Source organism: Electrona antarctica (assembly GCF_951216825.1).
Source record: "Electrona antarctica genome assembly, chromosome: 18".
Lineage (NCBI taxonomy): Eukaryota > Metazoa > Chordata > Actinopteri > Myctophiformes > Myctophidae > Electrona > Electrona antarctica.
The window spans coordinates 10,976,642-11,001,580 of record NC_136799.1 but is presented as its reverse complement, the minus strand read 5'-3'; the positions used below and the strand labels follow the sequence as shown (position 1 = coordinate 11,001,580).

Sequence of the window (24,939 nt, the reverse complement as noted above, 5' to 3'; positions counted from 1 at the left end):
GTGGATCAGATTTGGATTTTGGGTAGTTCTAAACAAAGAAATGGTTTGGGATCACAGTCACTTTGATATCCGGTCTGTGATCATAGAATAATCTCAGAAAACATTACGTCAATAAGGAATACAAAATCTGATCCACTCAAATTAATGAATTAAACAATGTGGGCTTTATGTGATAACCCAGAATGTTACCAATTCAAAGTAATTTGGTTGACCACACATTAATTAGTCCACATACTGTAGGCCTACTGTATGTGCACTAATGAATGTGCGGTCAACCAAAGTACTCAAATTTTTTACTTAAGAAAAAGTATCACTGGTAATGCATACTTTTACAAGTATTTGAATTCAAAATTGACTTTAGTAATTACTGGTATCAAAATGTACTGAGTTATGCAGAATGTCCCATTTCACAACTTTTCAAAAGTATAAAATGTATACAAATCTTTGGAAAATAGCAGGCTGGTAGCATGTCTGAAATGTATATAGGGCTGAAGTGGTTACTGTATGTTTTGTAATAATATAATAATGATATATTAAATCTACAAAGTAACTAAAGGGTTCTGTACTGATAAGTAAGTACTGATAATTGGAAGTACATCAGTAAAGTGAAAACACCTCAAAATTGTAGTACAATACTTGAATACATGTACTTTGTAATACTTTATATAGCCTACCACTGGAAAAAATACGAAGAAACCAAATGGGGTGTGTGTATGTCAGAGCTCAGAGAATTCTGGGGGGATAGCACAAGGACTGCTATGTTGCTTCAAAGCAAATTTATGAGGATTGAAAGTTCAGCCATTCTCAGTTCATTAGCGTCAGCAAGGAACAGCAAGGAACCTGATTAGATTACTTTATTTTATTCTTTGTTTTCTTGATTCCATTTTGTTTGTGCTATCATCATCCCCAAACACTCACAATTACTTGGCTTTAAGAGTGCATCAAATACTTAAGTTTTCAAAAGTACAAAATTGCAAAGTAATTAAATTGCATTTTTGTTTTACTAGGCTAGCCTACTTCAGTAGTAGTTCACTATTGTAACGTTCACTCACAGTAGTTGAGTATTTGACCTGGAGTAGCTATGCTTTGACTCAAGTACTGTGTATTTTGTCCAATGACCAGTGGTATTCAGGAGGACAAACATATGTCACATACTCATACTCCTACCTGTCTGAATCTCCAGCTTCAGTACTCTCAAGAGGCCATCGTCCCCTCCACAGGCAATGAAGCCTTGATCTTTGTTCCAAGAAACACATTTCAGAGGGATATTGTTGGGAATAGCGATCTATGAAGACACGGGGGTGTTAACAAGCAAACTGCAGCTGAATCTTTCTTTACAAGTCAATCTTAATCGACGTCGTGTGTGTGTGTTTGTTTGATCGTTATGTTATGCTGTCATAAAGCAAGACGCACGAACTCACCTTCTTGCTGAGGTAGATAAACATGTTGGCTGTACAGTGTACAGTGCTTTATCAATAATATATAACCTTATCCACTGCACAACATCATTTCACTTGTTGGTGTTGTTGCCATACGCTAACACATTGCTAATGATCCAATTCACGTTCAGGAAGAACCTCAACACATATACGGCTTCGTAAATCCATGTGCTTGCCAGGGGAGGTTAATAATGAACAGTTAACATGTCTGGAGAACTCATCCCTACCCCGGTCTCTTACGCTCTTTAAGTTTTATTGCATGTTTCTCGTGCATTATTTCACGGATAGCCGATAGCTTCCCTCGGTCTCCCGTGGTAACCGTAAACCGGAAGCTGTCATTAACACGGTGTTGTGGTTATTGTAGTCTTATATAACTATGATTGTAGTCCTTTCACCCTCTCCAATATTTCAGCTGGCTGATTGATATGCATGAAACCTATTTTATTTTTATTATGATTTACAAAACGTATCCCATCTTGATTTGTGAATTTTATGAAATATATATATTTTTTCAAAACATGTTAATGCCCACACACAATATATAGGCATTTTGTTTGTATCTCTGCAGAAATGTACAAACACTCTGCACAACAGGGATTTTAGACAACAATAAAACCTTATATCTCAAAACACACACGCACGCACACACACACACACAGAGCCTGTATAGGCCACTCAAATTGCATTGTTTTTCACTGAAATATTTAAGAGCTGCAATATTTAGTGCATCGACAAATGCTGACTGTAATGCCTACAAATGCCTACAAACCAATAATGCAATTTTAAATCCATCCTGGGTCCCCCCCCATATAATTCCACTTCTCCAGTTATTTAAATAGTTCCCCTTGAAATAAAGTGTAAAAATAATGTGCAAAACTCCCATGAAAAATCTGTGACAATTTTATTATAAAAAGTAGCACCCAGTTTGATTTAAGAATATTCTTGGTATTACAGAGGTTTGGTCATCAAACAAGTTACAGTTTAACACAATTAATTTATATATTCCCTCACGTTAACAAGCTTTGCTTGTTATTACTGTACAGTGTACATATGCTAATCACATACAAGATGATGTGAAAGCAGTAAATTCCAGTGGTGCAAAATAGATACAAGGTGACATCTGAAAGGTTATTGATTTGTTGTCATTTCACTGGTCATGAGAAGATGACCCTTAACTAGATGGATCCACAGCTGGGCTTCAACCGAACAAATCCTGAACACTCTAAAGTTTATCGTGTTCCTCTTCTTAGAAGTAATGCTGCTGGCCTTCCATCTGGCTAATTCTGTTTGAGATGTCATCAAGTGGACAGATAGTCAAGGAAATTCATGCTAGAGATGTGAACAAAATGTGAACTCAAACCACATCATGGTATACATTTAAATGTTTAGCCACCACGCATCATCATAAGTTCATAACACATTATAACTTTCATTTAATATTCTAATATTTTTGTTAATTAGGGCTGCAGATGAATGGAATTATGAAAATGTGTTGTTTTTGCCCATGTAGCAGAGACAAAAGGATATGTTTCCTGGTCAGTTCTTGTATAGTTGATATGACTTTTTTCTGGAATGCAACCTGAGCTTCACACATGCAGGCGTTCTCAGATATTTCACTTCGCATTTCCTCTGAAAGTCAGATCAGGACAAAGTTAAGTCACTTTTAATCCCTTAAGTTGTATTATTACTGTACATTACACATGGGTGATTTCAGTGGACTAAAACATTATGTGATTATGGACCTAAAAAAAATGTTCTGTTCATGAAGGCACAATATTATGATATGTGTGGCGTGATTATGGGTACATTTAGTAATAATCAATGAGGTGACATCCTTTTTTGACATTAATCAACAGAACGGATTTCTACAGTGTGGGAAGCGTGAAGCGTCTAAGGCATTTATTAGAGGTAAATTCATAGCGATCTAAAAGGAAAAAAGAAAGCATTGAACAAACACATAAATTGAAGGTGAAATTGCAAATTGGTACATTAGAACATTATACAGAAGATGTACATCAAGAATTATGCATGTAAATTTCAATTGAATGGGATAAGAAAACAGAATTATTTAGACACATTTTTATGAAGGGGGAGAGAATGCTGGCAAACTCCTGGCTCGACAAGCAAAGAGAGAATAACTGTGGAATAGTGTTATTCAATTAAGAAGGGAGATAATCTAGTTCTAAAGAAATCAATGTAAATATATACCCATCTACCTCTAACCATGAGCAGAGGGAGTTAGAAGATTTTCTCTCCAGGATAAATCTGCCCACAATGGCAGAAACAACAGGCAGGCAACAGGCAGAATTTCTGGATACACCGATTACTGAGGAGGATGTCAGAAATGCCATTATAGTGACGAAAATGGGGAGGTCTAGATGGCTTTCCCATTGAGTGTTATAAAACATGTATAGATATATTGGCCCTTATTTTGACTAAAGTATATTTAGAAGCATTTACCATTCTACCAAATATTAGACATTATATAGGGACACCACACCACAGACACACCTATCAACTTATAGGCCTTTAAAGTTTACTTAGTGATTCATTGATTAATTAGGATCAACATTTATTGTAAAAGCTATATTGTCATCCAAACCCTGCCCATAGTAACTACACTTTAGAGGATACCATTTATTGTGTTAGCTTAGGCCTACTGTAGGTGACTTGAATGCTATATGCTATGATGCAATGCTGAGTACATGGGCTACAGGCCTACCAAAGTGTGCCTGCATTACTGGTATTGATGGTAATGGTATGTTATCATTAGCCTAATTGAGGCAACATTTATGTGAATGGATAACACAAACATTTTATTCCACAATGTATGTTTTTTTATGGTTTATAAATTATTGACCAAAATATAAGCCATTTAGAGAAAGTACCAAGTGACAGGTTGTTGCACCTCACGTGGTGGCTCACATCTCTACCACCCCAGTCACCACCATGCGATTTGAAGCGACCAACCCCAGTACAGAGGCGGTTCAGCAGGGTCCAATGCCGGTGTGTTAGATGTTCTCCTTCGACTCCATCTCCCGGGTCTTGTTCGTAGCGGTGCAGACAGTACAGTCTGGGCTCAGCCGACTCCCATTCCCGCTTCCAGGTAGTTGCCAACCATGCCCTTGTAGACAGGTCCTCAGGGATAGAACCAAGCATCTCTTGTGCTGTCCGGTTGTAGGGGTGGCGGCACTTGAGTCTGCATGGGGGCGCTGCCTTAGTTGTGGTTTCGTGCAGGATATGCCAGTCGTGTTCTTGGGCTTTCCTTGGAAGGACTTACCTTTCCTTCTTCACGTGTGGGCTTCTACTCCAGACTGGGGCACAGTATTCAGCAGCAGAGAACACCAGGGCTTGATGGAACCCATGACAATGAATTTTCTCTGCATTCGTGCCATCATGTCTCCCACCTCTGCTCAATCAAGCTCAGTTCAATACCAGTACCAGCTTTGATAGAACATCTGGAAGACTTAATTTACTCTTTTAATCATGCTTCAGCAACGTTTGCCGTTTGTTGGTGTCAGGAGCTGACACCAACATTTTTTGGTGGGGGGGGATATTTAGACTCAGCAGCCTTGTGAGAAACCTAGTGCCAAGAAGTAATACAATACTTACGTGAGCATGTTCTCTGGTCTGCGTTAAGCACGTATCCCCTGCGACACTCGCAGATGTATGAGTCACCGTTGTTAACGCATGTATGCTGGCAGTTGTGCCCCCGGACACACGCCTCTGGAACTGGAAAGGGACACTGCCATGTTAAATTGACAAAGCCATAGTGACTGACATAGTGACATAGTCACTGAAGAATATACTGCATGTAGACCATTTTCCAAAACATGTCTTTATTTGCTGAAAACAAGAAGTCGCTCATAGCTTGTCTGAAAGTCTTAAATGGACGAGAGAGAATACATTTAAGGCTGAATGTGCGGCAACTTTGATTTCACAGTTCTGCACCTGCAGTCGGCACCTCAAAACGGATAATTTTAATTAATACGTTTATTTGGACGGGACAGCGCATACTAATGAACACCACACATAAAAAACAAGCAACATTACAAAATAGAGCACATAAACCATACTAAAAGGGTACAAAACAACAGTAAAAAAGGCCTAGTTTTGACCTAAATATAAACGTTAGTGTGCGTTGCACAAATTAAAGTATTTGAGGCAGGCAGATTGTAAATGTTCTGCCTTATGTTCAATATTATAACATTGAGAAAATACTAGTAATATTAGATTTTTTCTTTATAGCATTCATGACTTACGTGTGGTTTCCTCTCCTGTCATTGGCTCCCCCTCTTCGTTATCGTAGTCGGCGTAGACTGACACCTGGTAACGTGTTGCTGGAGTGAGATCCTCCAAAGCCGTTTCTGTGATGGCTGCTGGCACGGTCTTCTCACCGGTCTCATCAGTAAACGGAGACTTCCACGTGACCCGGTACTGATGAACCTGACCAGGTGCTTTTGTCCAGGACACCCCGAAACTGGTTGACGTGACGTCTTTCATCACTAGTTCTCTGGGTGAGCCGATGTCTGTGGGACCAAGGCAGGATGTCAGCAGTTACTAGTTAGTACATACAGAAAGAATAAGCCAATTAATTTTCAACTATGTCATTACTAAACGATACCAAACGATTTCTGATAAGAAATATTTCTGTTCTCAATATTTAAGTGCGCATATCATTCATAAAGGAAAACTGGCATAAAAATACTCGCACTCTAGTACTCTACATAAACCTTTAAGGAAGACTCCTTCTTAGACAGAGTCTAAGAAAATAACATTTGTTTTATTTTAACATGCTCATAAAGTGCTCAGTGATCAAAGTGACAGGTGCAAAAAAGCAGCAAACATTTCGGTCAAAGGCATGTTGAAATAAAACAAAAAATATTTTATTTTTGTCTATTGTCTAAGGAATCTTCCTTAAAAGTTAATGTAGAGTGCGAGTCTTTTTCTGCCAGTTTGCCTTTATGTTTTTGAGAGCACCACCACACCTGCAGCCAACCCTGAACAAAGGACAGAAGAAGTGTGCAACGTATCATTCATCGAAAATACATCTAGTACCTTTCGTGGTTTCCATTCCTGTGATTGGCTCCCCCTCCCCATTGCTGTAGCCGGCGTAGACCGAGACCTGGTAATGTGTTGCCGGAGTGAGTCCTTCCAGAACCGCAGCTGTGATGGCTCCTGGCACGGTCTTCTCACCCGTCATGCCAGTGAACATCGACTTCCACGTGGCCCGGTACTGACGAACAGGACCCGGTGCTGGTTTCCAGGTCACCCTGAAACTGGTTGTAGTGACGTCTTCAGTCACTAGGTCTCTAGGTGAGCCGAGTTCTGCTGGACAAAGATTAGAAGTTGGGGCCTGGAAACATTTGACTTCATTACACATTCATCATTCATTACACAAGAAATGGAACTATTCACCTCCTTCAACTATCAATTATTATTTCTGATATTTCATCATAGAATTGAAATATACAGTATAATCGGGTGGAAACCTCATATGTCCAAAACTGTTACTTTTCAGCATTCAAATTCAAAAATAGCAAAAGTAGATCCACAAGCTCATTTGAGCTAGTAGATCTGCTACTATTGATACACAAAAATATATAATATGGAGAGGTTTCTGCACGTCCGACAGCAACGATATACTAACCATATTAAAATGCCATACATAGCGTAGATAAATACTCACCAGTGCTTTTTGTAGTTTCCATTCCTGTTAGTGGATCCCCCTCTCCGTTGCCGTAGCCGGCATAGACCGAGACCTGGTAACGTGTTGCTGGAGTAAGCCCATCCAGAACCGTAGCTGTGAGGCCTCCCGGCACGATCTTCTCACCGGTCTCCTGAGAAATAATAGACTTCCACTTGACCCGGTACTGACGGACGTTGCCAGGCGCTGCAGTCCAGGACACCCCGAAACCGTTTGTTGTCACGTCTTTCGTCACTAGATTTCTAGGTGAGCCGAGTTCTGCGAGACAAAGATTAGAAGTTGTGGCCTGGAAACATTTGACCTCATTACACATTCATCATTCATTACACAAGAAATGGGGTAAGAACTATTCACCTCCTTCAACTTATTATTTCTGATATGTCAACATATAATTGAAATATATAATCGGGTGGAAACCTCATATGTCCAAAACTGTTACTTTTCAGCATTCAAATTCAAAAATAGCAAAAGTAGATCCACAAGCTCATTCGAGCTAGTAGATCTGCTACTTATGATACACAAAAAGATATAATATGGAGAGGTTTCTGCACGTCCGACAGCAACGATATACTAACCATATTAAAATGCCATACATAGCGTAGATAAATACTTACCAGTGCTTTTTGTAGTTTCCATTCCTGTTAGTGGATCCCCCTCTCCGTTGCCGTAGCCGGCATAGACCGAGACCTGGTAACGTGTTGCTGGAGTAAGACCCTCCAGAACCGTAGCTGTGAGGCCTCCCGGCACGATCTTCTCACCGGTCTCCTGAGAAATAATAGACTTCCACTTGACCCGGTACTGACGGACGTTGCCAGGCGCTGCAGTCCAGGACACCCCGAAACCGTTTGTTGTCACGTCTTTCGTCACTAGATTTCTAGGTGAGCCGAGTTCTGCGAGACAAAGATTAGCAGTTGTGGCCTGGAATCATTTGACTTCATTACACTTTCATCATTCATTACACAAGACATGGGGTAAGAACTATTCACCTCCTTCAACTATCAATTATTATTTCTGATATTTCAACATATAAATTGAAATATATAATCGGGTGGAAACCTCATACCGGTATGTCCAAAACTGTTACTTTTCAGCATTCAAATTCAAAAATAGCAAAAGTAGATCCACAAGCTCATTCGAGCTAGTCTGCTACTATTGATACTTTGATAAACAAAAAGTTAGAATATAGAGAGGTTTCTGTACGTCCGACAGCAACGACATACTAACCATATTAAAATGCCATACATAGCGTAGATAAATACTCACCAGTGCTTTTTGTAGTTTCCATTCCTGTTAGTGGATCCCCCTCTCCATTGCCGTAGCCGGCATAGACCGAGACCTGGTAACGTGTTGCTGGAGTAAGCCCCTCCAGAACCGTAGCTGTGAGGCCTCCCGGCACGATCTTCTCACCGGTCTCCTGAGAAATAATAGACTTCCACTTGACCCGGTACTGACGGACGTAGCCAGGCGCTGCAGTCCAGGACACCCCGAAACTGTTTGTTGTGACGTCTTTCGTCACTAGATCTCTAGGTGAGCCAAGTTCTGTGGGACAAATGCAGGATCTTAGCAGTCAAACTGGAAACATATGATTTCAGTAGTACACATTATTCCACGGAACGAATTAGGGAATGGCTTAACAATTATTACTTCAGATGTGTGGGACTAGGGTTCATTAAAACAGTGCTGATTGAGAAAGTGGACTAAACATGAGTTGGAAAGCAGAATGAATGTCTTCCATCTGTCTCCGTCTTAACCCCTCAGGGTCTGTTTTTCCGACAGAAATACAGTACAATCCTGTTGTAATCACAGACTCTTGAAGAAATTTCAGCAAAACACAAATCAGCCTTGACACCTCTCCCAATGGACCTTCCTTTAGGCTACAACTGAATCTGAAGGAAACTGAACTTCAAAAAGGTGTAGGTATAGGGGTCGGCAATATGGTGATAAATATCGTCAAGACGATACAATGTCTCCACGACATGCCTTTTCAGAGATATCGTATAGATTTTCCATACAGTGAATGAACATTTTTTGATTTGCAGTTCTATACCTTAATTTATACTTCTGTAGAACGATGGTTTCCTTCGCAGAGTATTTTGGTCTAAATCGTCTCTAGGTGGTTGTACAATTTGACAAATAACCATAAAAAACAACATGAAAAAGAATTGTTATAATACTGTGGATCGTGATACTGCTTGAAAGATAATTGTGATATTATATTTTTCCAAAAGAGTGGCCACACTGATAGCCAAAGTGCCCATTATTTATCAGGATGCAGAGTAGGAACCAACGTTTCGGCAGATGCAACTGCCTTCTTCAGGGTATCGGTACATACTGCACATGTAAACAGCTGCTAAAGACATCTTAAATTGGAGTTATTTTTGTATACAATTTAAATAGTCTTGAGAATTTTTTTTGCAATTTGTCCCCTAAGTGACTGCAAAACACATGCTATTTGTTTCTTTATACCCTGTATAACATGTATATAACGATGCAATGTGACATAGCTCCGTTTACAAAATGCTGTACCCCCTCCAACTGTATACTTTCCCCATTTTCAACAGTTTTTACTTTTGACACTTGCTTTGACAATGTAAACATGTTTTCTCATGCCTATGAAGCTCCTTTGAATTGAATTGTGATTTGAGCTCTCAACCATTGCCACATTTACCTCAAAATAGTGGTCATAGGAAAACATTCTGTGGATATAATAAATGTCTCATAGCCAGATGGAGGTCTGCCTGCCTACGCAATAGCGTTGCAGAGATAACATTCTTGGCATCAACACCGCAAAGGTCATAATTCACTTAATTGTTCCTGCTACCTGCACTCAACTGTGACGACGCAGAGGAGTGTCTCTCTCCTATTTATGGAGTGAGATGTAACCTAAAGTATTGATCAGGTCAAAGTTGCTGATAAATCAGCAAGGATGAAATGTAGAAGATAATCTAATTTAAACACTAGCACTATACCATTTTCATTTGGTAAATTGGTATATATCACCCTTATCCAGTGTCCGGGTAGCTCAGTCGGTAGAGCTTTCACCTTTGGACCACAAGTTCATGGGTTCGATCCCGGGGCACCGCCATGAGTAGCATCGCTTGGGTGTAGTAAGTCGTGCGGGAAGTACTGCGAACTGATGGTAGGTGTGGAGCTCCACCTCAGCAATCCATCTCCCAGCGCATTGTTATGGGGACAGACTCCAGTCCTGACAGACTCCTGGGGCGGCAGTGGCTCAGGGGTAGAGTGGCTGGATGGCAATCCAGCGAAGTGTCGAAGTGTCCTTGAGCAAGCCACTGAATCCTTATTTTTGCCATTACATCAAAATCTTTCACAAATTTTCAAGCTTGTAGATCGGCTATTTTTGTGGGTTTCTTTGGTTGTTTTTCTTAAGCTATAGGGGGGGCTGCAGCCAGAGGCTATGGCTCCTATAGACATGGAAGGGTTTGGAAACCCCTTACCTAGACTACTAGAACAACTCAATACATTTGTCACAGGACCCGACATGTGCACAGAAAGCATAGGACAGGGCTCACCAGCTCTCCCTGACTGACAAAAGGTTTCAGAGAGGCCTTTGGCTAAAACTATTTGCCAGTTTGGTAGACATCATCTATTGAAATCACTGTACACACATAGTCCAAAAAAGTGCAAGCTGCCATTGTTGACACATTGTAGACATGGAACATGTGGTTATCTATCTCTGCATCCTTTCCAGCTGTCCACACTCAATTCCACACTGAATAATCAAAATGACGGAGAACAACCTCAAACCTAAGATCACAGTGCAAACGTGTTCACCAGCATCCACTAGCTGTGGAGCTTCTGGACAACATGTATTTTATTCAATCTTAGAAATGTAACGGACTCTGTGTGGAGTTTGCATGTTCTCCCCGTGTATAGGCTAGGGTAGGTACCCTCACAAAATACATGCAGTAATCCTGGTCTCCAGCTCAGTGGCCTTGTGGTTAGAGTGTCTGCCCTGAGACTGGGAGGTCGGGGTTCAATCACGGGCCCGGCCAGGTCATACCAAAGACTCTAAAAATGGGACCCAGTGCCTCCCTGCTTGACACTCAGCATCAAGGGTTGGACAGGTAAGTGTACTTGTACATCAAGCTGCCTCACGCTACAGAAACAGGAGATAAGCTCCTGCCCTATGGGCCTCATGGCTCGGCAAGGCTACTTATTACTTATTAATCCTGGTCTCTAAACTACCCGTATCGTGGGATAAAAATTATATTAAAAGAAATAAATGTAACGGACATCTGTGGGAAAGCCTGACAATTTCCATGAGTAAAAGGTCAGGATTCTTACGTGTGCATGTTTTCTTGTCCGCATTCAAGATATAGCCCGCTCGACATTGGCAGATGTACGAGTCACCACGGTTGACACATATGTGCTGACAGTCGTGTCCAAGGGCACACGCATCCGAACCTTGAAAAGAAACACTTCCATATTTGACTGGGTTTGCCTGAAGACATAATCATTAATCGGATAGTATTGATGTATTAGTATTTAAGTATTTGTTATTTTAATAAAACACTTTTAAATTCCCAAATTATATCAAATTTGGTTTCAAAGTTACTTAGTTAGTGTAAAAGTAATCTAAACCAATTGTTGTCTCCAACTTTAGCTTAGACAGAACCACATTTGTGCCATGCGTTTAAGTGTTATTTATTTCTATGTGTAATGGAAGTTGAGGTAATTCCTCATCACATTCAAATGCTACATTTCACCTTCATGACGAAAAAAACTTTTGAATTTGGTATTTGTATTTCAAGACACTGTATTAACGGAAAGTGATAGTACTTTGTTAGGAGGAATTCCCCACTTGGAGTCCCAGCATTTTCTTTGTGCAATAAATTCGCCCAAAAATGAATTTTATATTTTTCCAAATTGTTGTTTGTGTCATGAATGATGAGCACATTCACAAATGTGAAAATAATGCGGCAATAAATTACATTACATTTTTTCCAATGCAAATTAATCATTGATGCATTTTTTGATCGCATTCGTCACTCTCCCAGTGTGAAAAAAAACAACCACTTGAACCCTAGCATCCCTGTGGGGCGAACATTCTGCGAAAATAGGTGATCTACAAGCTCACAACGCATCACAACATGAAGGGGTTGTGAGCTTGTATATTACCTTTAAAAAAAAAGAAAGAAGAAGTATAGGGTTTAAGAAGTGGTTACATCCGTTAAGTGGTTAACTTTGTCCCGCTCAGCTAATTCAAAAGCAAGCTTTTGAATTTGCATAAATGGTACCATGGCAGTCTTAAATACAGCACTCGACAAGCTGAAAGCCAGGAAAGCCCTTGGTTATTAATTTATAACGCATTGCATTTCTTAGCACTCTTTAGTTTAGCGGCTATTAAGTTCTGTTTGGGTGGTGTCAAAGATTGGGGAGAAAGAAGAGATGTCAATGTCGATATTAATGTTGATATTTACAAAATTATCTTGTAATCTTCAGAACAACTGCTCTATTTACTGGAGTTTTGAAATCCAGTTTCACCCTTTAAAGGTCTACCAGTTGCCATTTCCCTGAATCCAAAAATCACCCAAATTCATTGTCACTAAAGAGGCATGTGCAGTAAGAGACAGAAAGATGCAGCATTGCCAACAGCCTGCAAGCAGTCAAAGGCTACGTACTTGTACGTAGTACGACGCAAAATATTCTAAAGCAACTTGAAATGAGCTACAGTAGCTTTTCAGACATCTTTTCTGAACACCTTTCCTATCTCTTTAATTTTACCACCCGTTAGGCCCAAACCACACCAATGCAACTCCTTGCAACTGCCATTAGGGATAATGGTTATATGCAACTTCATGCAACTACTCTCAGCCTTTTGGTTGCAAGGAGTTGCATGGCACATCATTGGTGAGGTTTGGGCCTCAGAAGAGGACTTTGGTGACATGGGATGCAAGATGTGTGTTGATACACTGGTGAGCAAAATACATAATACTGAATTGTTCATTTAAACTATACTGTACATACTGAATTTGGTTTTGGTATCCCATAGTGATTAACCACTTCATTAGAACCATTTCTTCTTAAATATACAATATAGTATTACGGTGGGATAGGTAGTGGTGTATTTTTATCTGCTTTCTAATATTCATAAAGTTGTTTGGAAATGGCTAGAAAGGCTATCACAACCCTAGTGTTCTCTGATTTATTCTCATATATTGTAGATAAATCCTTTTTCTAGTGTTTATTGAGGCTCCGTCAGATATTTCAGTCCAAGCGAATGCAGCAGCTTGTGGCCACAACAGGCAGCTGAGCAGGGCACAAGGCGCATGGTGAAAGGCACCGTTTAGCGATCAGTGTGAAAAATATGAGCATCGCCACATAAGGTTTCCACCATTTTAAAGTTGTCAACTAATCAGGACTGACTCTGAGTTGGCACTGTAGGTCAGCCAGTGGTCATAGTTGTGTCTTCTTCTTTAATCTGGTTAATAGCAGGTCTGCACTGTACCCATTTACACTGTACTTACACTGTACCCATTTACACTGTACCCATTTACAGGAATCACCTTGAAAACTAGTAGCCAGTGTTACCTTTGCACTCGTTCTGAATCCTAAAGAAGAGGACAGTTGACTTTAGAATGGAGATGGCCTTCTATGGTGGTGCTGCCCATAAATTCACGTGTGAATGCAATGGGATGAATCGGACATACCGGTGTTTAGGCCTACTCCGGGGATGTCCGCACTCCCCTCATCATCATCCTTACCACACAAGGTTTCCCTAAATTTGGAAGTGAGCTTCTCCATGACACCATAGGTCTCCACATAGAAGACGTGCTCATCCAGTGGGAGGCTGGCCATCTGGCGGAGAGACTCCATATCAGCTCTGTCCACTCCTACCGCGTAGATCTCTATCCCTGCCGCCCGGGCTGCCGCCGCTATGTCCTCCACCTTGTCCTGGGGTCTCCCGTCCGTCACTACGATGGCCACTTTGGCGATGGACATCGAGCTGGGGCGAGCACCAGACTCCACGGTGAACGCTTGCTCCATGGCCGTCTTGATGGCCATGCCTGTCATTGTGCCTGAAGCGAGGGCCTTGATGCCAGCAAGCGCCTGCTTCAGAGCGCCCTTATCAAAATATGTATTCAGCTGGAAATCAATCTGCACGGTGCTAGCGTAGTTGACAAGGCCCACTCGTGTAGAATCTGAACCGATCTCCAAGCTGTCCACCAAGATTTGCAGGAACTCCTTGGCCTTAATGAATTCAGCCGGGCGCACACTGCGGGAGCTGTCTATGATGAAGACCAGGTCTATAGGTCGATTTCTACAATTTGTGGTCGCTGTAAGAGACAAAGACGAATAGAGATTACTTTTTTTTTTAAATACAGCAAAATGCATTTTATCATTTTGAAAACATACAGGAGCTTAGATAGGAAGGAAGATGGACACTATCCTGGATAACCCCTCCATCACCTAAATCATCACGTGCACCTGAGGGGCACGTTCAACTACTCTCCTCCGACACCACCTGTTCCTTGTGCCAGTTGCCACCAGGCTCCACAATAGACTGCATAACTGTATTTATCTTTTCCAGAAGATGGCATAAAAACCATGTCCTGTTCTGGGGTCATTGTCCCATAGCTTAATTTCATTGGCTCAGCTGCACATTTGATCTGGAAACACACGACACCTCCACATGTGTTTCAAATAGAAAACAAAAATAAAATGTTTGCCATATTTTGTTACTTTCGTTACTGACCTAGTGACCTTTGGCTAATCGCTCCTGCATGGACTCTGATGCACTTGCACACAGATTACTAGGATGTGTTCTTGTATAGTGTACTGCATTGGAATGGACATCTTAATATAAAGACAGATAGCCTTTCCACTGTAGGCTACATTTCAAGACAGTTGGCACATGTGGTCAACTGTGTGTGTGTGTGTGTGTGTGTGTGTGTGTGTGTGTGTGTGTGTGTGTGTGTGTGTGTGTGTGTGTGTGTGTGTGTGTGTGTGTGTGTGTGTGTGTGTGTGTGTGTGTGTGTGTGTGCGTGCGTGCGTCATTCAATCAAAGGTAGGGTAAGTGATATATTTGGTTAAAACAAAGCATTTTCTGTTAGCATATATTCTGATCGTTGCTATAGTGTTTCCTCAGTGCCAGGGGTATCCCGTCTCTCCAGAGCTTTAATAAACAGAATGAAAATACATTTCCAGGTGGGTTGCCAAGTTCAGGCAATCATGAAAAGGTTTTGCCTACCCATCAACTTCAAATGTATAGTGTATACTATATAGTTCCCTTGTTTATCCTGTATCCTGCATGATTTATCTCAATCGCTCATCAAATTGGTAATATCCAGACCTGAAAATGGATTTTCCAAGAGCTGGGAGAGATGCAAACTCCTGATACTGAACAAACACTATAGCAATGAGTAATTACTAATTTATATTTATTTTTTGTTTACATTTACTTCATAAATAGGGCAAATAGCCTACATAATGTAATCATTTTTAATGACATTTAAGGCCTAATATTTCAACAATAAGCTACAAACTGATACTAACCTGAGAATAACCTTTTGGGCATAGCCTAAGAAAGTTGCTGGGTAAATGTAGGTCTGGTGAGAGTGACAATGATGTAGCCTACATGCCTGTTACAAATACAATTATGTATGTATAATTATGTATTTGCATAACTTTTGGTGATTTTCCAAAGCATAGGCTTCTATATTTAATTATTGAAATTGTATTACATTCCACATCCACTGACATAAATACAGTAGCCTATAGCCTGCAAGCCTTAAAAGGTATAATTAAGACATATGATGTACCAACCTCCATTGTCCCGTCCACGTGCATTGTGTGACAGGTGGTTGTTGATGTTGACAGCGGGCTGCTGAGCCTGCAAAGCGGGCTGGATGCTCGGTCGAAACCCTTGGCTCAACGTGCGATGACTTGGACGAACGCCTTTACCAGACGTCGTTTCACGTGACAAAACTTGACGATCGTACGTTTGTTCAACCACCGGTTGTTGTTGGACTCTTGGAGGAGAGAACAGCGGAGACACTGGCGAAATAGGCCTGACGACGACTCTGTGCCGGTTCTGGTGAGGTGACTGAGGTCCATGGCCACGGACATTTAAACGTGGCTGCGTCCCTTCGGTCCCCGACGCCAGGATGCCAATGGAACAGACAAGTGCGATTAATAATAACGTCATTTTTGTCTGCTTTCTATCCGCTCCCGCAGCAAGTGCATGAAGACAGTGAGTGGGGCCTCTCTAAACGAGTTGACAGCATTTATATGTCCACACAGACACATGCCAATGGTGTGGGTGTTGAACTACCCAATCCTGAAGGACTTGCATGGGACTTGGGAGGTGCAGTGGAAGGACATGAGGTGCTGCCAGACGGTCGAAAGAGCTGCGCACGTTCTCGGCTGCGCGTAGCTTAAAGCTTGAGTTTTTAGACAGCTGGTGGATGGAAATTAAGCTCCACCTCCGCCGAATACTTGCGCGACGGCCAGATTCCCGGAAACGCTCTCCTCCGCTCAAGTCTTCAGCGGAGGTGGAGCTTCTTTTCCATCCACCAGCTGTCTAAAAACTCAGAATTTAAGCTGCGCGCAGCTTAAGAAGTGCGCAGCTTAAGAATGTTTTGCGCTATGGTGTGGAGACGGTGATGTGAAGGGATAAACCTAAACCTCCATGCATTACGGGTATAAACCGAACGGTGTGTTATCACCCAACCCCGTCCCAACTTGAGCTGTCAAACCACAATACTACTCATGCAGTACTAAATCCAGTATTTAACCTTTAAATAAAGGTTCATAAGTAAACTAAATCCAACTGAGATTTGTCTTCTCAGTTTGTAAACACACCTGTAGGCTACTCGCTTCCAGAAAAGTAGGAGGCACTTTACACAACTCTGACATCTAGTGGCATGTCTAAGCAAGTACAGGTTACCCAGATTAAATGGATCTAGTATTTATTGTATCATCCTATAATAATTAACGATTTACACCCTAGGCCTACTTGTAGGCCTACATAGGGTGTAGGCCTACTTGTAGGCCTACGTAGGGTGTAGGCCTTTCCCATCTACTACACCAAATATGCTATTATGTTCGCCCCACATGGTTAATATTCCGCAGGCCAGAATCAGCTTTATTGTCACAGTTTTATCACAGTTGTACAGGTAAAACGTGGGTGAAATTAACTTTTTACTCATTTACCATAAATTGAGAGGCAAGACAAATGGAAGATTGGCACTTTTATTTTAAAGGCAAATCATAATAGCTACACACTGTCCCTGAAACATCCAGATGCTTTTGTAAGATTATATGCACTGGCACTGGCACTGGCACTGGCACTGGCACTGGCTTGCCTTTAAATGCAGCATTAAAATAAAGGCAAAATACGAAAATAGTAATAATTCCACTATGACAATGAGCGATGCACCAAAAGATGGATGTGTCAAGTCTAAGCCATGTCATATTGTTGTTCCCATAGCTGATTATGATAATACGTACTGAACCAATGTTATGCCAGTTTCTATTCCCAGAGAAGTACATGTATGATTGATGATATAAGAGTTTATTGTTCCCTTGGTTTATTGCTCCCAAGGCTTCAGGAAGAGCAAGCGCATCATTCTGCAGATAATATCATAATGCAAATATATGTCACTTCCTCTTGTTGTTATGCTCTTCTCCAGAAGCCCTTCATTTAAACTAACGCATGGGTACATACAGTACAGTACATAGCACAACGTTGTGGTACTAGTAAGGTGTGGTACAAAGTGTGCACAATGTGGCTGTCATTGCTATTTGTAAGTGCCTTGTGTCCACTTTGCTCTTGTTCAACCATGGTGTCTGCTCCTGGGGACATACTCATCGGAGGACTTTTCCCTATTCATTTGGGAACTAATAAAACCAAAGAGCCTTGGCCTGGCCCCTGCTATAAGTGAGTACAATTTGACAAAAGGTCGTTGCAATTTACAATTTACAATTTACAATTTAGGCATTTAGCAGACGCTCTTAATCCAGAGCGACTTACATTAGGCAAGAACAGAAGTATGGGAATACATCACATATATAAAATGCATTTATCAAGAAACATGCATAAGCTAAGAACGTAACTAGAACATATCTATATAATGACACTATACATATTAACTATACATATATACTATACTATGCTATACATATGTACTATGATGTGCTATGACTACATACAATGCAATTATTGTGCTGTCTACATGACATGCTATAAGTCTGTTTCAAGTTGCACTGTTTGAACAAAGGGGACTTCAACTTACAGTTGTGTATACTGTCAACTCATGAGTGTTACAATTTATTGGAGAGCTTAGATTTTTATTTCATTTTTATTGATTGATTGATTGAATACTTTATTAACAGTTTGCAGAAAAAAGCACAGGAAAGTACAGTTCAATACAAGGTCTGCTAATAGAATTTAAACCCAAGAAAGCTTATTGGCTTGTTTCCATTGGGGTGATGGGGTCCTTCACACTCAATTCATCAAAGTGTACAAATCAAACCAATATGGACCCCTACGGAACCATTTTAATTGATTTATACGTACTCAGATTTACAAACGGGTAAGGGTCCATTTGGTTCCAGTTGTGCACTCTCAGAGTTAAATTAACCTTGGGGATGTTACTGTTCACTCTATGTTTGCAGCTATGATTTCCAGATGTTCCTCAGAGCTCAAGTGATGATCTTTGCTATCCAAGAAATAAACATTGGGCAAGTTTTGCCCAATGTGACGATTGGATATGAAATATATGACACTTGTGGAGATGTGACAAATGCCATCAATGATACCCTCCGCCTGATGTATGGCAAACCGGATAACACAAGCTATCATGAGCCCTATGATCTATCTAATCCACGTGTTAAAATAGTGATTGGTGAGAGGACTTCAGAGGTGTCAATCGCTGTGTCACGACTCCTTGCTCTGTCCTTAGTACCTCAGGTGTGTTTTTTAAAATTAATTCTTACTAACCATAGTTGATATCACTTTTATTTATTTTTTGATATTTGGTTTTTAGAAGCTAATACTAATGAGTAGATTTACATTACAATGACAAACATTATGTACGGTAATTGAATGCAAACAATAGTTGAGAAAAACGTTTGCACACCTGGCTTAGGAGCAGGTGCATAGGCAAGTGCACAATACATCAGTAATACAATAAAATAATACACCCGCACACAGTCAATCTGCACGGTACAGGAGAACATTTATTAAAGGAAGCAACGTTTCGGTCACTGATGACCTTCAGAGATCAATGCAAACAATAGCTCATCTCTTTGGTTCTCCAATTATTTGCAGCTAGGAACTAACAACAGGAACTAACAGCTAGGAACTAGCAACAGGAACTAACAACAATCGTATATGGTTTTGTTTAACAGATAAGCTATGCAGCAACAAGTGAGCTGCTAAGTCGCAAGTACAAGTTCCCCAGTTTTCTACGAACTATTTCCAGTGACGCATATCAAACAATGGCCATTGCTGAGCTGGTGAAGCAGTTCAACTGGGAAATAGTGGGTATCGTGGGAAGTGATGACGAGTATGGCAAGTACGGCTCTGAACGGCTCATTGACCACTTCAATGACAAGAATGTATGTATTGACTTTAAGATGATCCTGCCTGATGATTTCAGCCTCAACAAGCGTAAACCAACTGATATGCTGATGGAATTGATAAAGAACTCCTCTGCTGAGGCCATAGTCTTGTTCACTAAAGAGGCCAATGTTCATATCATCTTAGAAGCGGCCCTTCAACAGAACCTCACCCGGACTTGGATCGCAAGTGACACTTGGTCCACCTCTAGGTCGATCTCAGAAAAGCGAGAAATGTTGAAGCGTGGGCAGGTCTTTGGATTCATCTCTAAGAGGAATGAAGTACCTGGTTTCAAAGATTTTCTCTTAACAATGATCAAGGAAAACAACACAAACATTCTTTTAAAAAAACATTTGTCTTACTATCCTCCCTGTCCCAAGTCATCTGATTTGACTGACACTGAGAACTGCTCAAAAGAGAAACCTGACCAAAGAGGATGTATGGACCCAAACTGCCTGGTGCATTATATTGACCAGGATGAATCATACAACATCTACTTGGCTGTCAAAGTCATTGCCGAAGCTCTGAGAAGCCTGCTAGGGTGTGATAACAAAATGTGCAAACGTGGTCCCAGAGATTTTACAGCCTTGAAGGTACATCATAAATAATTAATAATTACTACTACTATTATACTACTACTACGTGCACACACACACACACACACACACACACACACACACACACACACACACACGCACGCACGCGCGCACACACAATCAATCAATCAATCAATCAATCAAGTTTGCTTCCCTTTATCCTAATGATGCCAAATGCTCAAGTAACATTTTGAATGTATACATCCATACAGTTTAGGCCCCTTCTCTATACGGCACGCAATAGAACACACGTACGCGCACACACACACACACACACACACACACACACACACACACACACACACACACACACACACACACACACACACACACACACACACACACACAACCCAATGCTTCATTTTAGAGTGTTTTGTGAAAGTAACACAAATCATGAAATGTCTTGCACAAGTAACACAATGCAATAAGGCACAGCAAATAATATTATGCAACATTACTTTTAGTTGAAATGAATAAGCCATATGTAGACTAATAGATAGATGACATGTTTAGCACACTGATTTGCTCATTGACTCCACAGCTTCTTGAAGAGATCAGGAGAGTCAACACTTGTGTGAATAACATTACACACATATCCTTTGATCAAAATGGAGACCCCAGCATTGGCTATGATATCGTTGAATGGGACATGAATGGAAATTCGATTCATATAAAAACAATAGGAGAGTATTCTCCAGCATCTGGAAAAATTGAACTCGTCGATCATGATCTCCTTTGGAAAATGCAGAATGTTACGGTAAATTAAATCTTCCAGCAGCCTATATTTGTAGCATCACAACAGATTGTTGTTTAGAAATAGATGTATTCCCTTATTTAATTTATCTTGTTCCTTACAGGTAACAGCCTTCAACTGTGAAAAAACCTGTGCACCCGGATACGAGTTAAAAAGTGATGCAGAGCAGTGCTGCAAGAAATGTGTACCATGTACTGAGAGACATGTGTCCCCTGGAGGAGGCATGTTTTTATATTATTAAGCTAAATGTCTATTTAGACATGGGCTATAGAGGGTGCCATATCCCTATGATCCACTGCTAGAGACGTTGGGTAGCTTTTACAGCCACTGATAGTTTGCATGTTATGTGATCAAAAGACTTGGTTTGGCAGTTCCTCACTCACGTGACATACATGAATCTGTATTTTACAGGCATAGGAATTAAGAACCCTTTCTAATTAATTATTTTATGGTCTGTAAGCAAATAATGTTAGATAATACTATATTGAATACTGTATAGGAATTTAGCTCAAATTGCCATTATTTGTTTTATTCCCACAGGTAGGGAGTGCACTCCTTGCGATGAAGATCAATACAGTTCTAAGGAGATGGACAAGTGTTTGAATATGACTACTGAATTTCTTGAATGGTCTGATTCCTTCGTTGTCATTTTGACCTTCTTTGGAATACTGGGGATCATCGGCACGATGTTGGTGACTGTTGTTTTTGCAGTCCACAGAAACACTCCAATTGTGAAGGCTGTCGGAGGCTGGCTATGTTTCCTCGAGCTTCTATCTTTGCTTGCCTGCTTCTGTTCTATATATACATTCATAGGAAAACCCACTGAACTGTCCTGTCAGGCCGGCTTGCCTGTTTTTGCCCTGGCTTACACCCTCTGCGTTTCCTGCATTAAGGCCAACCTCATCCAGATCCTAGTGGGTTTTAGTTTTGACCAGAGGGAGGGATCGCAACGCCTGCTAAAGAAGCTGAACAAACCTGTGGCTGTGGTGGTCATCTTCTCTATTCCCCAGTTGGCTCTGTCTGTGCTGTGGCTGACCTATTACCCCCCTTCACCAAAAGAGACTATTCACTCAAGTCACTCCTTCATCCTGGAACACTGTTCCAATGGCTCCAATATGTTTCTAATCTCCATGTTGGTCTACATTGCTCTGCTGGCCTTGGTTTGTTTCCTGTTGGCGTTCAAGGGGAAGCGGCTGCCTGATCTGTATAGAAACGCCAGCTTTATCACGATGAGCATGTCGCTGTTTCTAGTGGTATGGATCGTTTTTATTCCCATATACATCTATGTGAACAATAAGTACCTACGGGCCATAGAAGCTTCCGCCATTCTCGTCTCCAGCTACAGCATTCTTGGCTGCCGTTTTACCCCCAAGTGTTACATCATGATGTTCAGGAAGGAGCTGAATGATGAGACTGCCATCGTTAATTATATCAGAAAGCATTATGAACTGAAAGGCATGCCTGTGATGAAATCATAGATAGACCTTTATCAGAATACAAATCACAACATCAACATATCCGCCTGGGTGACAGTAGACTGCTGGGCGAGCGCTGGCGCTTTTGCATGGGATGAATTCTGTACTGACCATATATGGAGCGTGTCTTGAGTGTACAGGGTTTGATGAGGTCAGATCAACATATGGAATGTCAGAACAGGTCAGCTCCATATATGGAGGTCTAAGGGCGGCAGCGGGGCAGTGTATTGAGTGTACAGGGTTTGATGAGGGCCCAGGTAGGGCCGGGCCTTAATTTTTCGGGCCTGTTGAGAGCTTGGTTAGTTTTCGCCGGCTGCCAGGCGCGGCTGCACTAATAACTTTGGGGCAGGCCCGTCTAGAGTTTAAATGGACAGGTATCAGTCAAAAGGGAGACATTGAAGAGGAAGTATGGAATGTCAGAACAGGTCAGCTCCATATATGGAGATCTAAGGGTTTGAGGTGAGATGTAGAGTTGCTGGCCAATATTGATGACATCAGGGATCTCCATATATGGGCTTAATATCGATGACATCATGTGATGTCACGAGGCATGACATATATGGGGCGTGACTGACTGACTGACTGACTGACGGGAAATGCAAGATTTCATAGTTAACTGGGACCTGGGGTCGCAATAATAATATCACAATTGTGGTCCAGCCATGTACTTGGTTTTGAGTTTTGACCCAGTCTTGTTTATTGCGATACTGTTGTATATGTGCTTACTGTTGTATATGTGCTTACTGTTGTATATGTGCTTACTGTTGTATATGTGCTTACTGTTGTATATGTGCTTACTGTTGTATATGTGCTTACTGTTGTATATGTGCTTACTGTTGTATATGTGCCTACTGTTGTATATGACATCTGTTGTGACAATGATATCCAAAGCTTGTATCAAATACTATGCCTCTACTGCTGCTCAGCATGTTGCTGTGCATAATAATTTATCTTAAAAACACTCTTTTTAACTTTTTCACAAAGTTTCCTGGAATTACATTTGATGGCATTGAAGAAGCATCAGCGACATAATAATTTGTATTATTTATACAAGCTCCAGAGCCACAAAAAGAAGCCACATTTACACAAAAACACCTTAGTTTGATTGCACCTCCTCCAACACACTTATGTGACATTGATTCTCAAATGTCGTATATGTCACGTATCTTAATCCTGTGTCCTCATTAATTCCAAAACACCACATTTTCCCTCAAATTGAATTACTTAGTTACAAAACACTTCCAGTGTAAACATCAGTCTCACATACAAATGACGAATGTGACTGGGACGAGTGTGTGATTCAACAGTCGACTGCATGCCATGAACACATTGTTGCATAATCACCTTAAAGAAATACTTCTTTCCAGTGGTGGAAAGTAACTAAATACATTTACTCATGTACTGTACCTGAGTACAATTTTGAGGTATTTGTACTTTACTTGAGTATTTCCAATTTCCAGTACTTTTACTACATTTCAGGTCAAGAATTTTGTTGTACTTTTACTCCACTACATTTATTCGAACACTTTAGTTACTAGTTACTTTGTAGATTTGGATTACAAAAAACATACATTAACAACTTCAACCTTGTATACATTTCGACCATTTGAAAATAGTTGATTTACAAGCTCACAATGTGTCACATCACGACACATTGTGAGCCTGTAGATCGGCTATTTTCAAAAGATTTTGTACACATTATAAAAATTGCATATATAAAAACTGTACAGGTATGATATAATGTATCTCTTAATTGTTGTAATGTTCTTAGGATTATTTGTAACTATTCATATATCCTACTGCACAGTATGTTTATGAATCAAAGCAGTATATTTATTTGATTCATTGATTGCTAGCCTATACTTTTCATCATTATAATTTTCCAGAGATGACTAAACTGTGTAGAGAAATTACTATTCATTTTTAATAAACATTTTAAATAATGTCTATGGCATTGTTGTGCAGTTATAAACACATACAAATAACTACCGGTAGTTAGCTATGTCTGTTTGTGGCTTACCGGCGCCACCAAAAGCCTTCCCTTCAGAATGACCTGACTGACACAAGGTAGTGTTTCAGGCTCTCCTTAAAACTCCAGGCTTTATCTGCTTATCAAAGGCTTAACCAGAGAAATGAAGACATTAAATTGATAGTCTAGTCTACCAGCCTGAATTGAATGCATGTTCAAGAATTAATGTTTAAATAAAGTGGTCTTTGAGTCAGCAACACTGGTGCCACTGCTTGCACGTCCACTAGGTGGTGCAATGGTCAAGTTGAAACCATCTGTGTATGACACATTTTCAGTTAATTGTTTGAACACATACAGTGGTCACCATAACTTTATCTGCCAGCACATGTAGCATTACTTAAAAGAATAAT

At 40.6% G+C, this 24,939-nt stretch overlaps 3 protein-coding genes across 7 annotated transcripts in view; 1 reads left to right on the top strand and 2 right to left on the bottom strand.

Annotated features, from left to right (window-relative positions):
- Positions 1–1,751, bottom strand: part of wdr35 (WD repeat domain 35) — a 29,412-nt gene extending 27,661 nt beyond the window's left edge. For both annotated transcript variants that reach the window (XM_079528761.1, XM_079528762.1), the window contains exons 1-2: positions 1,422–1,751; positions 1,168–1,285 (exon numbers count right to left, since the gene is read on the bottom strand). In XM_079528761.1, the coding sequence (XP_079384887.1) occupies positions 1,168–1,285; positions 1,422–1,445 (142 nt within the window). In that variant the 5' untranslated portion in view covers positions 1,446–1,751. The remainder of the gene's footprint in view (positions 1–1,167; positions 1,286–1,421) is intronic.
- Positions 1,752–2,331: 580 nt separating this feature from the next.
- Positions 2,332–16,352, bottom strand: LOC306942407 (collagen alpha-1(XII) chain-like). Of its 4 annotated transcripts, none has more exons than XM_079528263.1 (11): positions 15,937–16,352; positions 13,875–14,447; positions 11,455–11,574; positions 8,410–8,685; positions 7,761–8,036; positions 7,129–7,404; positions 6,498–6,770; positions 5,702–5,968; positions 5,052–5,171; positions 2,969–3,068; positions 2,332–2,743 (listed from the first exon to the last, which is right to left on the bottom strand). In XM_079528263.1, the coding sequence occupies exons 1-11, from the start codon at positions 16,316–16,318 to the stop codon at positions 2,686–2,688; spliced, it is 2,721 nt and encodes a 906-aa protein (XP_079384389.1). In that variant the 5' UTR covers positions 16,319–16,352; the 3' UTR covers positions 2,332–2,685. The 4 variants fall into 4 exon arrangements, with proteins under 4 accessions (XP_079384389.1, XP_079384390.1, XP_079384391.1 ...); XM_079528264.1 differs by having other exon boundaries at positions 6,498–6,767; XM_079528265.1 differs by lacking the exon at positions 11,455–11,574 and having other exon boundaries at positions 13,821–14,447.
- Positions 16,353–16,423: 71 nt separating this feature from the next.
- LOC306941771 (G-protein coupled receptor family C group 6 member A-like) lies at positions 16,424–22,563 on the top strand (the record flags this gene model as incomplete). The annotated part of the gene is made up of 7 exons (XM_079527415.1): positions 16,424–16,497; positions 18,790–19,084; positions 19,525–20,016; positions 20,116–20,328; positions 20,873–20,968; positions 21,189–21,276; positions 21,626–22,563. 7 exons carry the CDS (start codon positions 16,424–16,426, stop codon positions 22,561–22,563), a joined length of 2,196 nt encoding a protein of 731 aa, XP_079383541.1.
- Positions 22,564–24,939: the final 2,376 nt, after the last annotated feature.

Coding starts and splice junctions, on each gene's coding strand:
- LOC306942407 (XM_079528263.1), bottom strand. CDS start 16,318: ATGACGTTATTATTAATCGCACTTGTCTGTTCCATTGGCATCCTGGCG. Junction 14,448..15,936: donor ACGTGGACGGGACAATGGAG/GTTGGTACATCA, acceptor TGTCTCTTACAG/CGACCACAAATTGTAGAAAT. Junction 3,069..5,051: donor AGACCAGAGAACATGCTCAC/GTAAGTATTGTA, acceptor TCTGACTTTCAG/AGGAAATGCGAAGTGAAATA.